Source organism: Onychostoma macrolepis, chromosome 22 (assembly GCF_012432095.1).
Source record: "Onychostoma macrolepis isolate SWU-2019 chromosome 22, ASM1243209v1, whole genome shotgun sequence".
NCBI lineage: Eukaryota > Metazoa > Chordata > Actinopteri > Cypriniformes > Cyprinidae > Onychostoma > Onychostoma macrolepis.
Window position 1 is genome coordinate 34,019,964 of NC_081176.1, and position 23,060 is coordinate 34,043,023.

Below are 23,060 nucleotides of genomic sequence, written 5' to 3' on the forward strand. Positions count from 1 at the left end.
GGACTGTGTTCTTTCCCATCACACTCACATGTGTCTGATAGGCCATTACTGATGAACGTGACGCTATAACCTCACAGGTTACAGAGAACTACTTTTCTGAAAAGAGATAGCCGTTTAAATAACTTGTAGCAGAGTAAACCGGTTTACATGTTGGTTTGGTTTGGCTAAGTGCACTTTACTTCCAATCTCAGGTTTATAGAAGAAGCAATATATGATTCTTATGACAGCAGTTTTATGAGAACGGCTGAAATCTTTGCTGCTGTTGTTGTTGTTTTTTCATCTAAAATCTGAAATGGTGATCTACTCGCTCAAATGTTGTTCCAAAATCTGTGGAAAAAAACATTAAAACAATGCAGAATGTCCAGAATGCAGTTTTCCACACAGATGGAAGTGCATAAAGACATAAAGAGCTCTAAAAAGGTTGCATAAAAGTACAATACTTTGACAGACAAAATGAAATTGCTGCTGTAAAGAACAGCGTGAGCATTCTGCTAAACGTCTTGCATGTGTTTCGAGGAAATCTCAAGGTAATGTGTGTTTAGAACAACATGTGGACGAGTGAATGACTGCTTTCATCTTTCGAGTTAGACTTCAGATTATAGTTGTTTACATGGGAGTCAGTGTTACTGGATTGAGTAAAAATTAATGCTTTATTTCAGTCCACTATTAAAATAATGAATTTCATTAACAGTTCCTCAACCAAATAATAGAATGTGTATATTTCAATTAAATGAAATGTTTTTGTTGACCCTTAATATGGTGCTATAACTGATTAGAGCCGGAACTTACATTTTAACCATCCCTGTTTAAATATAGGATTTTATCTGTACATATGAGCAACAAAACCATCGCGGTGTGGACTTTATTATAATTGTAATAACTTGAACTGAGATTGATATTTGGTTGGTTTTGGATGCTGTTTGTGTTTGACTGCTGTAAGTGCCATTACTTGTACGTCATTGGTTTTGTACTAATTGCCATGTTTTGTCTCTGTTTTCATGGGCATTCTGTGAACTACTGTAAAGAAAACTTGAGTATTTGAGGATTTACATGATTATACTTGTATTGAAAATAAATGAAAAGGAACAGTTTCAACATATGCCACAATAATACACTGCCATTTTTTCTCGTAAGACACATGATTCATTTGGCCCCTAAGAAATAAAACGAGTGTATTTTGTAAATACACAGGGAATGAAGGGTGAGTTTTATATTTAGCTGTTGGTTTTGAGCTTTTTCACTGCGTCGATGAGCTCTGGAAAGGCTGTGTTCTGGAAATGTCCACGGTCTGAGTATTTATGTAAATCTGTCTTTAGTCCATCAGCCACTTCCTGTTGCTCTTCCCAGGGCAGGAAGGGGTCGTCTGTAGATCCGAACTGAATTATGTACTTCACGTTTGTTTTGATCCTCTCCCATTCCCATGGCCGGCTGAAATATCCTGAGGGAAATAAGAATAAGTACATTCAGCACACACTCACACTGATGACGACTGACGTTTTGAGTTATTTTTACTCGAACTCACCGCTCTCACGCTCATTCTCATCTCCCAGGTCTGATGTGTACGCACCTACCAGAATAATGGCAAAAACTCTGCGTGTTTCTGCATACCTGAAGCACATCAAAAAGCAAACAAACTGTTTAGAAATGTTCATCATCACACATGCATTTAAAACCAACAATTTAGTACACATTAAATTGTTTGGGGCTATAAATAAGTGTCTGTGAGTATTATACTTAGTGCTGTCGAACGATTAATCGCATCCAAAATAAAAGTTATTGTTTACCTAATATATGTGTGCATACTGTGTATATTATGTTTATATAAATGCACATATATTTTGAAAATATTTACATGCATATTCATATAAATGCAATATATTTAATATATAAACATAACATTTTTCTTAAATATATACATGCATATATATAGTCTACATAATAAATATACACAGTACACGCACATATATTATGTAAACAAAAATTTTATTTTGAATGCGATTAATTGTTTGACAGCACTATTATACTTTATAATTATACTTTAGTTTTAAAAATGTGTCGGCTCAGAGATTGATCGTTCAAGTGGAGAAGAATCGAATCCCGCCCAAGAATCACTTGTGATCATTCAAATCAGAGCCGTCCCCAATGCATAAACGAACTAAGCGGCTGCTTAGGGCCCCCAAGAGTAGCCTACATGAAATTTATTTTATTTTAAATCGTGATGTATTATGTCAATGGACCGTGGTAATTATACGAAAGCGCAATATTAAATAATCTATACATATAATTTTATTACTTAATTGAAGTGTATTTAAATGTCTGAAACTAATGCCTAAAATAAACTTTATTCGGTTGAAAACACTGAACAGTTATGAAATATGAAAAGCACTGAGCGCATCTATCTTTTTTTTTTTAGCGTGGCACGTCAAAGGGTTAAAAATCACGTTTTGGGGGTGGAGGGGGGGACAAATTCAACATGGAGGTTTTGTGGCACAAATCATGGGTGCGTTTCTCAAAACCATCGAAATTGAAATTATTTTTCAATTTCCATTGAACTCTATTGGTAACGACAGAACTTGCGGCCATAGTTTGGGTATCTTTTTTGTTTTAGGGAAGTTCATGTTTGAACATCAAAACAAATATACATCTTAAATATATTATAATATAATATAAGTTTTTGTCTTTTGCGTAAAAATAACTTTCCTGGGTATATATTTTTGTAATAAAAATAAGCTTCTGTTTCATAAACTGATAACAGCTTAACATTATTTACCTTAGCCTACATTTTGGGTCTTTGCTATTATATTCCTATATCATTATGCCTCAGTTAGCTAGATATAGATTAAGAGTTGATGTGTTATATGTACAGATGCTCTCTGCTGTGTTTAATATTCATTATAAAAAAGTATGACTTTTATTACAAGTACAACTTCGATTAATATTTATGTTGTTAAAATAACATTCTGTCCTGTAAATGCATTGTCTGCTGGTTTATTTAGCTACTTTTCAGCACACCACATGAAGTATGCCACTTAATACTTTAAGACTTTGAATGTTACAGTGCAAATTAACACCTGACCACTCTTGTAAGTTGCAACTGTTGCAATTAAAAATCACAGAAGGGTAAAAAATGCCACGCAGGCAGACAATGGTATGATAAGCAACACATCTACAACAAACAAAACTGATAATGGGTTACATTTATAGTGTGTGAATAATAAAGCTTTGACAATAACCAGTCATATTGGCAGCACCGAGGGGCCCCCCAAATAAAACTCTGCTTGGAGCCGGCCCCGATTCAAATGTTTCACTAGATCCCATATCAACAGGAGAATTAGTAAACCAAATAAGTTCATACATTTTTTCATAAAAAGGATCAAGTAAATCCTTATATTATAGGCCTAATAAGCATGAAAGCAAACCTACTCAAGTGTGCATTGCAGAATCACTCAGCAGTACCTCATGGCTGCAGCGGCTCCTGAACTGTGTCCGATGATGACCGTCTCTTCATCACATTTCAGCTCCTTCTCCATGAACGGCAGCCAGATGCTCTCTCTGGCAGTTACTGTCAATTCAATTAGAATATATTATACCAGACATATATCATTCAAATCCCATTTAATATAGTTATGTGAACTTGTGCTACCAGGATCCGGCATGTTCTTCAGCGTACAAGACACATCTGGAATCTGCGAATATGATTTTAAAATACGTCATCATATATTATTCAATCACTGTAACCCAATAAAACTATCATATTTGATATGAAAGTGTATAAAGCCTCTAACATGAGCAAAACATTGCTGGTTCTGGTTCAAGTTGACTTAACTTTAAAAAAAAAAAATGAGGAAACCCTTTGCCTTAAAATTTTTAAGTACATTTTAATAATTTTTTTTTTTTAAAGTTAAGTGAATTGTCAAGTTCACTTAACTTTTTTTAAAAGATTCTTATTTACTTAATAATTTTAAGGCAACGGGTTTCCTCCATTTTTTTAAGTAAATAAGAATCTTTTAAAAAAAGTTAAGTGAACTTGACAATTCACTTAACTTTAAAAAAAAAAAATTATGAAAATGTACTTAAAAATTTTAAGGCAACGGGTTTCCTCCATTTTTTTAAGTTAAGTCAACTTGTCACTTTTTACAGTGATGCAATGTAAGAATAACTTTTATATATTGTTCGTTCATCTCTCAGTCATCATTGTGCAGCACTGCATTATATGTATTGCCCCCCAGAAAGCAAATACAGAGCTTAACTAAGCATTTTTTTTTTTTTTAACGTCGTACTGGAAGATATATAGTGATAACTGATTTTTCCATGCATTTTATTAAAGTATCTGCTATACTGTTACATCACAAGCTATTATAATTCTGAATGATAATTTTTAACTGCTCCATTTTAAGAAAATGATTTTCAGACTACTTTTTCACGTGTGTTTACAGGTTTGAGTGAAGTGAAATGAATGATTTAATTCTCTAATCGTACCTCGTTTATTCGTTTCTTTGCCCATCCATACCAGTTGCAGTGCTCAATATTCCCTGCGCCGTTTCCCGGCACAATCACCGCTCTCCTCAGAGACATTTCAACCCCAAAGCTCCGCTCCTCAGATAAACCCTGCACGGAAATGAGCTCACGAGTCCTGTGGACGTTTTTCAAACATTACCAAAGACTGTGCGCCGCCTACAGGACAGTCCGCCAGTTTCAGGACTGGCTTTTGACAGGGATGCCCCGTGTTTTACTCAAAATTGTGAAACATAAACTGGGTCCCAGGGCCGGTTCTAGATATTTGGAGGCCGTTGAAAGCAGTTGAAACAAATATGATACCTAACCTTTTTATTTTCATTTTAAAATTTGTATATTCTTCCTTACTTATTTAGTACTGGTCAAAAGTTTGGACATGTTACTATTTTTAAAGTCGCTTGATAATCAAGTCTGCATTTATTTGATCAGAAATACAGAAAGAACTATAATATTGTGAAACTTTTTTATTATTATATATTAAATAAATGCTGTTTGGTTGTTTTTTGGTTGTTTTTACTTTTCTATTTCACAATACTTTTCTTTATTTTTGATCAAATAAATGTATAGCTTGATGAGCATAAGAGACTTCTTTCAAAAACATTAAAAACTGTAATGTGTCCAAACTTTTGACATGTACTGTACGTACATATTAATCAAACTTTATCTAAGGTAATCTCTTTTTTGTTTTCTTTGAGGATGTTATTATAGCCGTGATATTATTATTTTATTATTATTATTATTTTTCAGTAATTTTTTCAGTAATTTATTCACCGTTCCTGCATACTGAAAACTTCAGTGCTTTTATCTAGCTGGGTATGGGCATGATTTATCTAGAGTCACACAATATTTTAAAAACATGCTCATATAACACATACCTTTGCAAAATAACTCCCTTTTATCAAACACATAATTTGTCTGCAAACTATCGGGTATTTTAAATAAACTACCGAGACAATGTGCTTGATAACTCTGCGATATTTGGCTGTATCGGATAGAATCTGAGTCTTAACTCTTTCTCTGTTTCAGTGTGTGCATCAGTACTTTTTAACAATGCTGTGTATAACAGTTTGGATTGATACATTTTTTAAGAGATTTAAGTATAGTATAATATGGGTAGCTCTCAGCCACTTCCATTAAAAAAAGTAGCTCCCGAATGAAATAAGGAAGGAGACCCCCTACTCTTAATAGCATAAACACAGAGAAATCTATGAACTGATTTGAAGAGGCCTGTCCAAGCTGGGCAGCCATCAAACCTGACTGAACTGGAGAAATTTTGCAAGGAAGACAGGTCCAAAATATTGCAGTCAGGATTCAAGGACTTATCAGTGGCTGTAAGAAGCATCTACATCTTTTTCAATTAAATTAAATTCAAGTTTATTTGTATAGCGCTTTTTACGATACAATCGTTGCAAAGCAGCTTTACAGGAAATTAAGTTTCCACTATACACATACATATACATATATACATACATGCATACACATATGCACACATATATATGTGAAGAAGAAACCCAATATATTTAAGTTATGACAGACTTAACTTGGTAATTGTGTATCTTTTCTCTTTTTTTTTTCAGCAAAAGGTGGCTCTACTATGTCATTATTCCAGTAGGGTGCCCAAATTTTTGCACCTGTCTGTTTTGTTATGATTCACATTACACTGTATCTGTTGATTCAATAAACGTTATTTCAGAACTGAAATATTGCTGCTCCATGAGGTTTAAATTATATCCAAATGAAGTTGCTGCTTCGAAAACCCAGCTGATTATAAATTGAAATCGTGATAATCACCAGGAGTGTCCAAACGTCTGCAGAAACGTAGTTGGGGCAGTTGGAATTATTTATATTGTTCAGATGGAAATGCATTTCTGATTTTATCCACAACACATGACGGGATAATGACATGGACGACCAAAAGACTTTTAAAATGGTAACATTTTGAGAAGTAATGCTCACTTTACAGCATACAGAACGTGGACATTCTCCCTCTCACGCTCGATTTCAGGGATATTGAATATTACAGGGATCTCCAACCCTGATCCTGGAAAGCCAACGTCCTGCAGAGTAAAGCTCCAACCCCAATCAAACACACCTTGTAACGGGGCGAATGAGACGTGAGACGTGCGGATCCATTTGCAGGCTTTTATTAGACAGAGACATGGTCATAACAGGCATGGTTCAAACAGTGGCAAACAGGTATAAAACAGGCAAGACCAAGAGTAAATCCTAAGGAAAGCGTGGGTCTACAATCGGCGAACAATATCCAGAGGGCTTGAGAAGAGAGGTAGTCCAATACCATGAGCAACAGTCCAGGCGAGGAACAAACAGAGTCCGAACGGCAAGACAAGGGTTAATCCAAGATCCACAGGCAGGAAACAGGAAACAAGGCAACACGAAAAGACTAGACTAACTAGAACTGGAGACTAGACTCGGTAAAGCAGTTATCACTCAGTGAGAGATAAACGCAGAACAATACTTGAGACTAAACAGAACCACGGAAAGGCTCAGTAAAGCAGCTAACACTAGCAGAGTGCTAAACGCTAGAACAATACTCGGTAATCTGAGCAGGAACTGAGTGCATGTTATATGGTGTGTGTAATAGCTTTCAGGTGAGCGTGTGATTGGTACAGCTGTGTGCAATCAGTGCAGTGGAACATGGGAAATGTAGTCCAGGGTGATGTGTAACAGATTGTGTGGTGTGAAAGTCAATGTAATCGGAGGGCGACCTCTGGTGGCTAGCGGATGGAAGTCCATGAGCCAGATTCATGACACACCTGAAGCAGCTGATCAAGGTGTTCACGGCTACTTGATAATTACAGGAGTACAGGATCAGGGTTGGATTTTTTTTTTTCTCATTTCAGAAGCCACTTGTTACACGTTACATGTACTTACTATTATAATAACAATTAATCATGCAAGTAACCCTGAGCCAAACCCTAATCCTAACCCTAACCTTGTAAGTACATGTAGTTAACATTACTCAGTACTTAAATGTATAATTACCCTGTAACAAGGACATCTTAAAATAGCCGTTTCACTCGGATATACGTCACGTCATAGGGGAAAAAGGACTATCACAACTTCCGTTTCATTCTCAGTTCTCTTTAATAGTTTGTAGATCATTTTTGGGAAAAACATTTAGAGCAGGTACTTCGTTGATACTGCGAGCGTCTGAAAATTATTGTAAAGGGAATTGCTGTCACCTAGTGGTGGATTAGGAAGGAATATACTGTATAATGTAATAGTAATATGTAAAATATATATATATATTTTAGAGGAGTAATCCACATTTGAATCCATGGTTGAATCCAGGGTAAGGAGTTCAAAATTAACCTGAAAGACTAATTGAAAGACAATTATTAGAACTATGTGTTGACAAATTATGATGTGGACATTTTAAAATATCCATATGCAATAGTAGTGTACTTACAGGACATCCAGCAAATTTTTTTCAAAGAACATGAAGTCCTACAAGAGAAGAACAATATCAGATTATTCACTGTGCTGAAACACGCAGAGCTTATAGAGCAAGATTAGACAGATACAAACTGGTCTAAGCAGAAATATGTTGACGTATGATAATGCCTTATTTCTGCTTACTATGAGAAAGCAGGCTCCAAAAAGAGCAGCTTTGATCTTCACGTCCAGATCCATAGGAAAGGAGATTTCAAAGTGGTCTGCATCAGTGAGAGCTTCTCTCAGCAGACCTGGCCACTGTTTAGCGATTCTGCCCACCTTTGTTGATTCATCCATAGACAAAACCTGTTTAGACGCAAGATGATAATGAACAATCTCTTGTGGTATGTATTATAAAAGGATCACGTGGTCTTATATTTTTATGTCTGAGATTAAAGACCAAGTCAAATGATCAAACTGTCGTCAATGTTTCTGTCTTGTATGTTTCATACGTCAAAGTTCACATCCGCACAACATCTGCATGAACAGAACGGCCCCACGATCTTCAGAACTGCTTCTCGGTTCTCATTCTGTACTGTAAACTTAGGAAGGAAAGGATGCCAATTCTGGACCACATATCCAATCGGCCTGCCCGGTGGAGACTGGATTTCCAGCTAAGAGGAAGACAGTCAAGACACATAAACAGTGATTTGATTTTAAGCATAATTATTCTTGAAATATAGTACACAGCAAAATTCCTCAAAATCTAAAAAAAGCTTTTTTATTGAGAACGGAGGTTTAGATGTTGAATGTTTCGTTTATGGTCACCATTAAGGTGATCAGTGTTTGCTTTAGTTGGGCTATTGACTTTCTAATATTAGTTTTTCTCTGGCTGCTGTAACTCTGTGTTAATAAAACATGTTTGTTATGGAAAAATGCCACAACAACAACAACAAAAAACGATCCAGTGGTGTTGGCAGGTTATTAGTATTGACTTATTTGTAGTGTAACAGCCTGATTCTGTGTTCTATAAAATTAACTCAATATTGCTGATAAAAGTAATGATTTAATCAGATAATTTGATGAATTTTAGAAACACTTTGCACACTACACATTTTGAACATCTGTATAACTAAGATGCAAACATTCATCAAGAATCAGCATATGAATCTCAACAATGGTGACAATAAACAAAAAGCTTCATGCTGCAGTGCATTCTGGGTGCACCAATGAAAACTCATCCATGGCTTCCAGAATGCATTGCAGCATGAATAAATTATGCACCTGAATTGTCTTAGTATTTTTTTTTTTATTATTCTTACTATTTGCTTTAATTTTTGCTATTTTTTGTTGTGACTTTTTAGTAGCTCGTTTTGTGATGATCAAAGATCTGTTTATCTGAATATTTTGTTCACTGTCACCACTGTTGAGATTCATATGCCGATTCTTCATGTCTATGTGTGCTATAAATAAAACATTCGTGTGCACAGCGTCTTTATAAAATTGTTCACATGGTCAAAATCACAATCTGTAGAAACAAAGGATTGAGTCAACAATGTAAAATGCAACAATCAGTGAATCAAGCCACTGCGTGATTTTTTTTGTCAGCATCAAGCAGCCAGTATTATCTGATCACATGTTCTCCTGGTTTTCTTTGCTATAATAACGTGTTTTGCAAACACAGAATTACAGCAGCCAGAGAAAAATCTATATTATAAAGTCAAGGGTGAAGAGCCCAACTAAAGCAAACACACTGATGGTAACTTTAAATGAAATTCAATAAAATTTTGGGGGCTCAAGCCCCTGCCCTTTTTCAAAATTATTCAAAAGTGCCCCTCTCAGATAAATAGCAATGATATTGTAGTCAATAAAACAAAATGCATTTGAATTATAATTAACATGACAATGTATACAAACGGCAACTAATCGCTCAAAAGTCTGTAAAAAGTCGATCTGAGGCGTAGCTGCGTGCGACTGATATTCCTCAAAAAATGGATGCTAAAAGACTACAAAAGCACTGCACAAAACCGTGCAGTGCCAAAAGTCACAATAATGATAATCAGTATTCAATTTATGAAACCATCATAGTTAATGAAGCCCAAGTGCCACCTGCAGGCCTATTATGTGAAGTGTAGGCTGGCGAAATGAAAGGACTTTATTATGTTACCATTTTTGATAATTATGCAGCATTATGAAAGTGTCTTGTGCTCATCAAGCCTGCATTTATTGGATCAAAAATACAGGGGAAAAACTGTAATATTGTGAAATATTATTATCATTTAAAAGAATGTTTATCTATTTTAATATACTTAAAAATATAATTTATTCCTGTGATCAAAGCTGAATTTTCAGCATCATTTCTCCAGTCTTCAGTGCATGATCCTTCAGAACTCATTCTAATATGCTGATTTATTATCAATATTGGAAACAGTTGTGCTGCTTATTTTTATTTATTTTATTTATTTAATTATTATTATTATTATTATTATTTATTTTTTTGGATCCTGTGATACTTTTTTGGGATTCATTGATAAATTAAAAATAAAAAGAACAGCATTTATTCATGTTTTCTAACAATATCGATCTTTACTATCACTTTTTCTATCAATTTAGCAAATCTTTGCTGAATGAAAACTTATTTCTTTAAAAAAATAAATAAGAAAATACTGACCTCAAGCTTTTCAACATATATTGTTACAAAAGTTATATTTTAAATAAATGCTGTGCTTTTGTAACTTTTTATTAATCAAAGAATCCTGAAAAAAAGTATCACAGGTTTCCAACATTGATAATAAATCAGAATTGCATAAAATGTATTTTAAAGTATATTAAAAATTTGAGCAAATAAATGCAGGCTTGATAACCATAAGTGACTTCTTGCAAAAAATATAAAATAGTAATGTATCCAAACTTTTGACCTATAATTTTTTTTTTTTTTTTTACATTTGAAATCTGTAAAAATTAAAATCTGAAGGGGTCCTCTCTATGATCTCATTTCCTATTTAATGTAGTATGTAAATATATATGTATTTTTTTTTTCCTGCATGTTAGTGGCACTTTATTTTTGTGGACAATGTATACAATAATGCTCTTAATCAGTGAAGCCATTTTTTAAAAATACCAAATTATTTAATAAAGCTTTATTTTCAATAACTTCATTCGGTTAATCAGGCTTTTGTTCTTCACTGTAATTAATTCACAATTTAATTCAGAAATTAAAAACATGTTCATTATAGAAGATATATATTCAAGTCAATGTACACTACTGTTCAAACGTCTGGAATTTGTCTTAAAGAAATGAATCATTTAAAGAGTTTAATGCAAATTTAAGATCCATCAATCTTACCATTAATTACTCTTTTGTACAGTAGTGTACGTATGGATTGTAAAAGGATTCTTTTCTCCACAGAAACAGCACAATGATGATGGTACGTGCATCTAGTTTGAACCTACAATCTTTCACCAACCAGTTTATATCTTTAACAATGAAGCCTGAGATTCAAATCCAAGGCTTTGAAAACTGAATAAAAGTGGCACAGAATATGTATTACCTCTTGCAGGCAACAGGGGAAAAAGCAGCTTCCACACCTCAAAGGACGTGTGAGCGTCATCACTTCCTGTCCCGTGTTATCCTCAACATGGAGGACGAATGAGCGCAGGGGTCCACAGAGCTGTCTGTAACAGAAGTCGTTCTCCTCAGCCACGAAGAACACCTGCTGCCCCGTCCTGTTCTTCACTTTGTACTTATTATTGCTCTCCCAGCCCATAATAACTATGATGTGACACAACAAAAACAAAAGAAAGATCCGTGTTTTTGTCAATTTTTTGTGCAATGCATTACTTGACCCATCGGTTAGCCCCACCTTGGTTACTGCCCAATATGATTCAAATAGAAAAAGTGAAAATGTGACCAAACCTAACTCTGTGCTCCAAAGCATTCAAGATTTTCAAGAGTTTGAGCTGGTGATTTCATTTTCATGTCTATGCCCAAAAAGTGATTAACAGGTAATAAATGGATCATAACTATTCTATAAATGTAATTTAGTACCATAAAATTCCCTAAAAACACAAAAATATTAAATAAAAAACACTACCGAATTAAAATATAGTGCATTAATTTCACTGAATTAAAAAACTGTCATTAAGCGAACAGCACCAGAGGTTTTACAAACTTTTAAAATAATTATATAACAGTAAATGGCAGATAAAAAAATAATTCCAGCCTACATAAAAATAATAGCGGTCACAATTACTTTATGAGTACATTTGTTTTACTGACAATCTCATTGTGCGAGTGTAAAACTTGTGTGTTGATTTCTATTATGTTGAGATAATAGTCATTCAATTTAAAAACATGCAAACTATTCGAATAATATCAGTGAAAAGGAAACTAAAACAAACATCACAGCGTTACCTTCAGCCAGCTCAACTTTCTGCTGTACAAGAAGTTGATCAATCTGTGTTGTAAAAAGGGAATAAATGTAGAAAACCGTCTTAAGGACTTTGGATGGCATGATATTCATTTTTAAAAGGTTTTCTAAAGTATTTCACAAGTAGTACACAGTTCCTCCGAGAAGTGGGACATTTATTTGATCATTTCAAAGCCCAGAAAACACCACGTCTTGAGAAGATACTATCATATTTCAGAGGGAAAAGAAGAAAGGAAAGTCCATCACAGTCTACAGAGGCGTACTGACTGTAAGCTCTACCTGGGTCAGGTTCTCCAGTCCTCTTTCAGGAACCGGCATCACAGACACTTCACCTTGCAAAGGGAAGAAAATGATGTGTTACGCTGGAGGATCTGGAAAAGTCAGATCAGATTTTGAAAAATCAAAACTTCCTTGGATTCCCTTACCTTGGGCTGGTTTGGCTGGTCCCTGGTTATCAGAAGGGGCGGGATGAAATTCATCTTCCTGTGGTTGGAGGTCAAGTGGGTAATCTGTGGTTTAAAGAACATTAATTGACACTCACAGTTATTTGGCAACCGTCCCGTGTTTAAGGCATCACAGAAGCGTACCGCATGAAAGCTGTACGGAACGCAGTTTGTCCCGTATTTAAGGCATATGCCATATGATACATATTCTTAACCTTGGATCTCATTCTTAAAACACAAATTGACCAATGAAGTGGCAAGCACCAAAAGCAGCCCATTTTAACTTTATAAGTTCTCTTTAATTGGAAAATATGCATTTTCATATTTACACACACACACATACACACTGCTGTTCAAAAATTTGGGATCAGTAAGATTTTTAATGTTTTTTTAAAGAAGTTTCATATGTTTATCAAAATTGCAGAAAAAAATTCTAATTTTGTTAAATATTATTGCAATTTAAAATAACAGTTTTCTATTTTAATATACTTTAAAATTGAATTTATTTCTGTGATCAAAGCTGCATTTTCAGCATCATTACTCCAGTCTTCAGTGTCACATGATCCTTCAGAAATCACTCTAATATGCTGATTTATTATCAGTGTTGGAAACCGTTGTGCTGCTTAATGCTTTTTGGGACCTGTGATATTTTTTTCAGGATTCTTTGACAAAAAGTTAAAAAGAACAGTGTTTATTCAAAATAGAAATGTTTTTTTTTTTACTATTCAAATGTCTGTGTTTTTTTTTTAAAGAAATGAATACTTTTATTCAGCAAGGATGTGTTAAATTGATAAAAAGTGATGGTAAAGACTTATAGAGTTAGAAAAGATTTCTATTTTAGTTTCAACACTGATAATACATCAGCATATTAGAATGATTTCTGAAGGATCAAGTGACACTGAAGACTGAAGTAAAAGAAATAACTGCGTCACAGAAATAAATTATATTTTAAAGTATATTAAAATAGGAAACCAATATTAGAAATTGCAATAATATTTCAAAATATTACTGTTTTTTTTTTCTGCATTTGTAATCAAATAAATACAGCCTTGGTGAGCATATGAGACTCCAGTAAAAAAAAAAAAAAATCTTACTGATCCATTACTGAGATTGTCCCCTATTTTCCTTTTCTGAAGTTGGCAACCCTACTCTCAGTCATGTGAAAGCCAGGGTTTGTCTTTGAGGTAACTTACTGTATAACAGAGAGCTGTCTCACCTTTATTTGTGGCCATATTTGCTGCCTCTGCAAACATGCAAACCAGACAAGCAAGTTAAGCCAATTTTTACTAAATAAATCATCAATCAATTAGCCTATTTACATAAATAATAACTATATTGCTCGGTGAGGCTATAGACTACTATACTATGCTATACTAGATACTTTAACAGATGTAAAAATGCAATTGTTACTTTATTTCTACCTGACTTAACCGTTAGTTTTGATGTTACAGGTTAACTGACAAACCCTTTTAACGGTGTTTGCTGCATTAATGTAATACGCCTGTAACCTGTTGAAGGTGAAGAGCTGTGATGCTGGCGCCGTTAGTTCAGCGCGGTTTAAAGGTACACAGTCTTTTCAGCTTCAGCGCACTTTGTTTTTGTTTGCGCGTCTAATCGCGCGCTGACGGTAAGAGGCTGGGCGTGGTCAAAGTGGATCTAAAGACAGGCCCCTTTACTTCTGCTCAATATTGCTGTTCACGGTGACTCAAAATATTACTTTATTATTTAAATATTAAATAGAAATGGTCATTTAACCCATGAAGAGAGACATCAGAAAATTAATTTATTGCTATTTTCCATCAAGACACAAATAATACAATTTCTTAACATGACCATATTATTTTAATGTTTGTAAAAAAATAATAATAATAATAATAATTGTACATTCTAGGGTTACTATTATGCATAAAAACCCTTATACAACACTGATAGTAATACTGAGATAAAAGACAAAAAGAAATACAACCATCAACAAAATTGTTACTTTTTTTGTATCATATATCAAACATTTATATTACTGCAAGGCTACATTAATTCAACACATTAAAAACAAGAATATTGTGAAATATGTTTACAATATAAAATAATTTTTTTTAAATTTTTTATATACTTGGAAATATAATTTATTCCTGTGATTCAAAGCTGAATTTTCAGCAACATTACTCTTCAGTACAGTCTTCAGTGTCACGTGATCCTTCAGAAATCATTCCGATATGCAGATTTAGTTAATGGTCACATGACACGCAGGTAAATACGATTTAGGCTATTTATAATCATTTATTTATTTATTTTTTTTATTATTATTATTATTTTTTTTTTAGAGGTAAGGCGGTGTATATAGACAATAATAATACAACTAAAGTTCTGGTAATGTGCCAGTTTACATATTTGCATGAAGGAAATCACAATTAAAAGCATAATGGAATTCACAGTGACTTATTATTCTGAAGAAATATGAGGCAGAACTGGAGAGTCAAATCTGATCTGTATTTCTCCCTTTCTCTCAACAGTTATGTTTTATGTTATTTGTCAACACTTTTTATTTCTGATTGGCAGAAGCAGTGAGGTGTCGCAAGGGGGCGCAACAGTATAACAACATCTCTGCATCGTTGTGAAAATATGTATTAATTAGGTTAAAACCAGACCTCCTCAAATGATGTAATGTTACATACATTTCTAATGAATAAAAATAATGTTACACTAAAAGCAACAGATATCAATAAATTTGATTAATATAACCTATAACAAATGTAGTGTTTAATGGATGCAGTAACTTTAAGGGAGGGATTAGAATTATCCGTGTATGTTTATTTATTTATTTATTTATTTATTGTGGGTGGGACAGATCCGTGCAAGAGACACCCGGTGGTTTGTCATTAGTAAAACCTCTCCCATCAGACCGAGAGGAGGAGTGTGTGTGTGTGTGTGTGTGTGTGTGTGTGTGTGTGTGTGTGTGGCTGGCGTGTCACAACAGAAGGCTACAAGCGAGGAACAGGAGGAACAACCTCTAGCTTTTCTCATATCAGAGTCTGATGTTCGGCTGATGCAAAGCTGTTTAATTTCCTATTTTTCCATGTTAGTTTGTTACGCTATGCGCGCACGTGTAACTGAATATTAACTGAATCGATCAGTCTGACTGATCAGTGACCAATGTGAGCGGCTCTCTCTCTGGATATCAGCAGATTCAATGCAAACGAGAGCCGGAGGTGATGAAGGATCAGGGTGAGTACCTTTCCATTATAAACAAAAACGCACATCTATATTTATTTATTTAATAACATCAAATGTCAAAACTGGGTGATAGCAGGCTACTAACAGTTACTGACCTGAGGAGCAACCAGCTAACAAAAATATTCTAAGAACTTTTTGCTAACATTCCCGTAATATTATGAAAACAATGTTTCTGCACGTTCAAAAGTTTTTAAAATGTTTTGAAACCTTTTCTCCTCAGTTATTGCGAACGTTAGAGAAAACATTAAGGCAACGTTCCATTTCATCAATTTGAAGACATTGTGAGAACGTTACATTTGAATGTTCTCTGAACATTCTGAAAATAGTTGTAACATTTAAACACATTATTAGAGTAACGTCCAACTAAAATGTTTCAGGGGGGAAAACTGTCTACGAATGATTTATAAATAGCATTTAAAGGACATTATCAGAGACAAAAAATTCTGTTAATGTTACACAGGATACTGAATATTGAATGTATTAAAAAGGATAAAAGAACTTTAAATTTGACATGCAGTGGAGTCCAAAATTTGAGTTTCTAAATCTAATTTAAACTCGGAAATATACAGCCTTTTTCAGGAGAGGTTAAAGGGTTACTCCACCCCAAAATGAAAATTTAGTCATTAATCATTAACACAATTTAAGATATTTTGGGTGAAAACCGGGAGGCTGTATAATTAACATTGTCAATGCCCAGAAAAGTATGAAAGACATCATCAAAATAGTCCATCTGCCATCAGTGGTTCAACCGTAGCGTTATGAAGCTACGAGAATACTTTTTGTATGCAAACAAAAAAAATAAATACGACTTTATTCAACAATTCGTCTCCTCAGGTTCAGCGTAGCACCGTTTTGGAGAATGCCGCACTACACGGATACGTTTTCTACATTTGTTTACGCTTTGATTTGAACAAAAACAGCGTATCCGTGTGGTGCAGCTGACGCAGAAGAGCGTACGCTATTTGCGTCCAGCAGATACTCTCCAAAATGGTGAATTGTTGAATAAAGTCGTTATTTTTTATTTTTTTTGCATACAAAAAGTATTCTCGTAGCTTCATAAAGTTACGGTTGAACCACTGATGGCAGATGGACTATTTTAAGAGATTAATGTCAAACTTTTCGTTTTGGGGTGGAGTAACCCTTTAAACCCTGTCATATGTGTTTCAGAAACCGACATCTCTCTCTATGAACACACACACACACACACACAGTCACACACACATGTTGGTTTTTATGGGGACTCTCCATAGGCGTAATGGTTTTTATACTGTACAAACCATATTTTCTATCGCCCTACACCTAAACCTACCCCCTAGATTTTCAAAAAAACTCATTCTGAAAGATTTATAAGCCTTTTGAACTACGGGGACTCTGAAAATGTCCTCCTAAATCACCTTCTCGTTGTAATACCTATGTCATTATACAAATATAAACATGCACACACACACAAATTCACTGGTAAGCGAGTCTGAGCGTTTCGCTCTTAGCTTTTCACGTGCAGAGTCTGCAAGCATAACACGACGGTGTGGAATGCTGGATCTCTGTTGTGTTTTGAATTGTAGGAGAATGCTTTCATGCTGGTCCTGCACAGCTTTGCTGGTTGAGGGCTTTAGGCTTGGTCGGCTTGTTTCTGGCCTCTGTAGTCTTGATTTGAGAGCTGGTTTTCGCTTCTGTGATTTGGCTGTGTGAGAGTCTGTCATGACAGCTGTGGTAGGAGTATACTTTTATTCCCTGTATATTTAGATACCGCAGCAGATGTCTCAGTGACCGAGGGGTTCAAAAGTCACTGTGTCTAGAATGATATGATCTTGTAAGCCTGAAGGACAGATGAACGATCACTGGTCGCTCACCTGTCCAGTGTGTTGGCAGGTGTTTCCTCAGACCTCATGAGGCTCATAACAGTCAGCTTCTGTCTGTCTGCGCTGCTTTAGATCAGAGATGACACCCAGCGGAGCATGTCGAGTCGTAATCCCCACACTAATGCTTGCTGAATGCGTTCAGAATAACCCTCTGACCGGGCCTGATCCTCACGGCGCTCTTCCTTAGTGGGATCAGGGAAGTTTTCTTTGGACTTTTCACGGCAAGTTCACGTCAAACCCAGGCCGGCTTCTGCAAACACTAGTGATTCCCATCAGCCTCTTCTCTCCCACAGTGCACATGCTCTATATTTCCACGTCTCATATAGAGCTGATGTGTATTATCTGAATGATGCTCTCTGTTATTTGAATTAAGAGCACTGTAGATCTTTTGTTTCATACAGTATACATGATCAAAAGTTCAGAATAATTCTCTAATGTTTTTGTCAGAGTTCTCATATAATGCTCACCAAGGCTGCATTTATTTGATTCAAATACAGTAAAAAAAAGAAATAAAAATAATAATATATATATATATATATATATAATATTGTAAAATATTATTGCAATTTAAAGATGCATTTTATATTTAAATGTATTTTTAAATGTAATTTATTCCTGTGATGCAAAGCTGAATTTTCAGCATCATTATTTCAGTCTTCAGTGTCACATGATCCTTCAGAAATCATTCTGATATTCATAACTAGTGCTTCAGTCATAGTCAGTTATCATTGCTACTTAATTATTAAGAATGGTTCCTATTAGTAGCAATGTCAGACAGTTTTTGCTGCTTTTTTTTCCCTTTTTTTTTTTGTGGAAGCCATGATACATTTTTTTTTTTGGATTCTTTGATGACTAAAAAGTTCAAAAGAACGGAATTTATTTGAAATAGCAAACATTATATATATTTTGTAACATTGTAAATGTCTTAGTAACACTTTATAATAACTTGCATTATATAATGATTAACAGATCATTAGTTAATATGTATTCAGATAGCTAGAAACATGAGATAATGTGCTTGTTAATGTTTACTAATAAACGTATTAAACATTACCTAATAATTAACAGATCATCATTTCATGTAAATTAAAATGTCAATCAACTTTCAGTTCATATGATCATACACTTCTTTAAAATCTACATTTTTTTAACAGATGGTTTACAATGATTAAAAGCTTTATTAATAAATCATTAACAAACCATATGGTTTATGGATCATTAGTTAATCTTTACAAATGTCATTAAACTTCAGTTCACATATTACCTAATGTTCTTTTTTACATTTACAACTCAATTTGTAATTTTAAGCGCTAAACTATCCATGTTAGCATAAACCTGTTTGTGACTTTCTTTCTTCAAAGAGATGCTTCACAGAATAAACATGCTGCACTTTTCCATAACACATAGTTGAAGGGTTAGTTTAGCCAAAAAATATATAATTGATCATCCTCATGTCCTTCCGAACCCATCAGACTTCTGTTCACCTTTAAAACACAACTGGAGATATGTTTATATCACAAGTTTTCAGAACAGACATGATTACTTTATTTGATATTACCATATAAACACTGATGAACTCACAAATATGGTAAACACAAACACTCAAACGTGATTGCGTGACCTGCAAGAACCAGCGAGTTTGTTTTTGCGTCAAGGTTTGAATATTGAATAAATACAGGTTTAAAACAACACGGGTGAATAAACCATGACAACATTTTCATTTTTGGGTGAACTATTGCTTGGAGAACTGAAAAGTCCTGTGTGACAGTTCACATGAAAGTGAAAGTTCCCACACAGAGGTTTGTGGATTCCAGGGTTTTCTCATTTTGAGAAGAGAAATACTTCTGTAACGTTATGGAGGAAGTAAGAGTTTGGACAGAATCAGCAGGCAGAAAACTCCCTTTTTTTCCAGCCCAGGGAGTAACAGGTCAGGTGCTGTCTGTGCACGCTTACTCAAAGCTCGAACTGTTTATCAGCCTCCATAGAAACAGCGTAACACATAACAAACACGACCTTTATCAGCAAGTCAGAAATCATATCAGAATGTTCTTTTTCTGCTTACTTTGAGATACTGTGAAGATTCACCCAGGCAACCCTCAACAAAGCAGGCAACAAAAACTCAATATTTCTCAAACTTAACGTGACCAGCTTCGTTAAATCTTAAATTTAGGCAATTGAGATTAGAATATCAATATAATTACAGAATGGCAAAATAATCATGCAGATTGAAACATTTTTGACCACTAGATGCCCAAAGATCTCGAGGACCATCAGCTCATGGTCCCATTGAGACATAGCCTACAAATAAAAAATGTAAAAACTAGCGTAGGATTTATTTTGCAACAATTTCGGACTTTTGGAAAATTGCTAGTAAATTTTACAACGCTATCTCACGACCAATTCGCACATATTTTACGAGGTGGCTAATTCGTACGAATTGGCAACTCGTAAAATACGTACGATTTGGCAAAAATCGTATGAATTTGTACGAGTAAGGTCAAACGAATTCGCGACCTCGTAAAATATGTATGAATTGCCGCGGGATCGGGCTGAATTTTTCACATACTTACAAAAAATGGCAGATAGCATTGAATTAAATGAAATTTTGAAGTAAAATGACTAAAGTAGTATTTTTGTAAAACATGCTCCAATAATCCTGTCCTGATGTCTGATGGAGTTTTATGTGAAAATGGCATCAAAATTCCCTTGGTTATTTTTTTATGAGGCTTGGTCGGAAGAAATTTGAAGAAATGTTTCTTGTGTAAAACTGTTTCTGTTAAAAATCCAAAACTGTGATGGGGTGGGATTTCTAGACTAATGTTTCCAAACATATATAAGTGCCCAGCCCTAAAAACCGTAACCGGGAAAATACAGACCCTCGCTATTCAGTGCGCCATATTCGTTTGCCAAAAGTTTTTATAGGCTACCATCAACAGTTCTGTCAAATATATAGCTGGTTGCTTCTTTATTTACTGATAACCCAACACGTTAGTCACATTATCGTTGTGAGACATATGAGTTTCCCTTCAAATTTTCAGACTGAGGCTGAAAGCAGAACAACAGAAAGGCCTTGAAACATGGGAAGTGAGTAACTGTTGTAGTTTGGGGTCGAGTTACTGAATCAGATTTTCTTACAGCTGTTGAGCGGCTCGGTTTGCACCTCCTGTTCTCACATACTCGCTCTTTTCTTGAACCGAGAGCACCCTGCACTCCCTCTGCAGACGCGATTGCCTAATTCGGCCGTGAATCAATAATTATCAAGTTTTCTTAACACTTGTTTTTACATGCTGATATTGGGGACGGTAAAAGACGGAGCCAGAAAATGTAATTATAATTAAATGTAATTGTCAGTGTTTATTTGTTGATGTAAAAACCGCTGTGGCACATGGCTATTTGAGGGGTTTTATTTGTAATAATTGTATTGCATTTGTCATTAATGAGCTGTTGGAGTCTTTCTGGTCTGCTTTGGCTTTCTGCACCTGTTGTCCAAACTGAAGCGGTCTTGCAGACTGCGGCTCAGCTGTGATAAAAACGCCTGGCATAAACTGACAGGTGGATTTCTGTTGTATCTGAGGAAAGTAAGGGACTCTCTCAGTCTCTCTGTGGTAAAATAGGGGGTTTCTTTATATCACATGTAACTTTTTAACTAAGCTGGCACAAAAAAAACCTTTTCAAGCAGAACATATTACTGGAAAATGCTTTGTATTCTGGGTTAGGGATCGCAAACCAAAACTGGACCAATCAGCTGTGAGCAAATTAAGTGACGTGCATCTGATGTAATAAAGCCACGCCCCTGTATCTCTTGCTCCAAAGTAAAGACAAAATTGCCTGGCTTTTGTTGCTAATTCTATAATATTTTTATAATTAATATTAAGCTTTTCATTTCAGTTCACTTAAATAAAATGGTGTATTTATAATATAAAATATGACATTTTTAAGAGAATGCCTAAGCTAATGTGTTGTCTTTAGTTGTGAAATAAATTCCGAATTTAATAAGTTTAGTTGATTTGCTTGCATTGATATAGTCAGATGTTTTCTTTCAGCTGCCTTCCCAAATGCTGTTTATTCTTTCTTAAACAATTTAATTATTTTATTAATTAAAAAATTGTTTCTAGCTTTTTCAGTCTTATAGGTCGCGTATATACAATGCATATAGGCATATCTATGACTTATGTTTAAGTTATAAATATAAGTTATAAATGAACAATTTGTGAATTGGTTTCAACTTTTGTTTTTAACTTTACTGTATATATAGAGAAAAATGTTAACACAGCAATGATATTAGTAATGAATTGCTTTAGTCCCACTGCAGAAGTACAGTTTAATCAAGTTTTAAACCTAGGCATGGCCCTGTTTAATTCTATTTTAATGACATTATTGTATTTATATAATATTTATCCAAGAACATGTTTTCTATAATCTTCCTTAATTTTTTGTGGTAATCAACATAACAGTATAACACATAAATAATGCCATAGCATTTAACTTCAAAGTCAAAAGTGACTGGAAGGAAGAATTTAGGATGTTTGTACCTTTCTATCTGGCAGTTATGAGGTAAAATATAACTCTTCAAGAGATGATTTTAATAGATGTCATGTTTGTAAGGGCAGGATGTCTGATGGATTTAAAGGGTGAGGCTCTACAGTCATGATGTCATTTTCACACACACACACACACACACACACACACACAGTCATGCATATTACACAGCCTATACTCATAAGCACATGATGCTTCATGGAGAAAAAAAAAATGTGAAGAAAAACACACGACAAGCCTGAGCCCCAATCCTGTGTCTTTATAAATGCATTTCAGATCACAGGTTTAGTGAGTTCCTTGTGTCTGGTTTGGGAAAAATGACTTGTGAAGAGGAAACAGCTGTGTGTGTGTGTGTGTGTGTGTGTGTTTCCTGTACAGGTAAGGGTGCAGAGATCAGGAAACAGCTTCCTGAACTCCTATCTCTGAGTAATAGCCAGAGACTATTGCTGTTTTTTTTCTGGACAAGAACTTCCGATACTTTAAAGTTGTCAGTATGTTATAAAATTATTGCCATAATCATTTTTTATTATTATGTGTATCATTCTTAGAAGAGAAAAGGGTTGCTGTGACAGATACACATATTCACTGAGTCTTGTAAGGAAAAGTGTATCTTCATACATTAAACTGGGCTAAAGCAGCTGGAGGGC

General features: G+C 34.7%; 3 protein-coding genes across 4 annotated transcripts in view; 1 reads left to right on the forward strand and 2 right to left on the reverse strand.

The window, feature by feature from the left end:
• Positions 1-1,214: 1,214 nt before the first annotated feature.
• rbbp9 (retinoblastoma binding protein 9) lies at positions 1,215-4,632 on the reverse strand. The gene is made up of 5 exons (XM_058760493.1): positions 4,480-4,632; positions 3,644-3,686; positions 3,457-3,562; positions 1,523-1,608; positions 1,215-1,438 (listed from the first exon to the last, which is right to left on the reverse strand). Exons 1-5 carry the CDS (start codon positions 4,573-4,575, stop codon positions 1,215-1,217), a joined length of 555 nt encoding a protein of 184 aa, XP_058616476.1. The 5' UTR covers positions 4,576-4,632.
• Positions 4,633-7,558: 2,926 nt separating this feature from the next.
• On the reverse strand, positions 7,559-11,678 carry LOC131530708 (phospholipid scramblase 1-like). Its single transcript, XM_058761137.1, has 5 exons — positions 11,463-11,678; positions 8,424-8,585; positions 8,116-8,277; positions 7,946-7,983; positions 7,559-7,856 (listed from the first exon to the last, which is right to left on the reverse strand). The coding sequence occupies exons 1-5, from the start codon at positions 11,676-11,678 to the stop codon at positions 7,844-7,846; spliced, it is 591 nt and encodes a 196-aa protein (XP_058617120.1). The 3' UTR covers positions 7,559-7,843.
• A 4,051-nt stretch (positions 11,679-15,729) lies between these two features.
• Positions 15,730-23,060, forward strand: part of arhgef3 (Rho guanine nucleotide exchange factor (GEF) 3) — a 56,776-nt gene continuing 49,445 nt past the window's right edge. For both annotated transcript variants that reach the window (XM_058759419.1, XM_058759420.1), the window contains exon 1: positions 15,730-16,006. In XM_058759419.1, coding sequence (XP_058615402.1) covers positions 15,972-16,006 — 35 coding nt within the window. In that variant the 5' untranslated portion in view covers positions 15,730-15,971. The remainder of the gene's footprint in view (positions 16,007-23,060) is intronic.

Coding starts and splice junctions, on each gene's coding strand:
- rbbp9 (XM_058760493.1), bottom strand. CDS start 4,575: ATGTCTCTGAGGAGAGCGGTGATTGTGCCGGGAAACGGCGCAGGGAAT. Junction 3,563..3,643: donor GAAGAACATGCCGGATCCTG/GTAGCACAAGTT, acceptor TTGAATTGACAG/TAACTGCCAGAGAGAGCATC. Junction 1,609..3,456: donor GGAGCCGCTGCAGCCATGAG/GTACTGCTGAGT, acceptor GATGTGCTTCAG/GTATGCAGAAACACGCAGAG.
- LOC131530708 (XM_058761137.1), bottom strand. CDS start 11,678: ATGGGCTGGGAGAGCAATAATAAGTACAAAGTGAAGAACAGGACGGGG. Junction 8,278..8,423: donor GTGCGGATGTGAACTTTGAC/GTATGAAACATA, acceptor GCGTCTAAACAG/GTTTTGTCTATGGATGAATC. Junction 7,984..8,115: donor TTGGAGCCTGCTTTCTCATA/GTAAGCAGAAAT, acceptor CTTCTCTTGTAG/GACTTCATGTTCTTTGAAAA.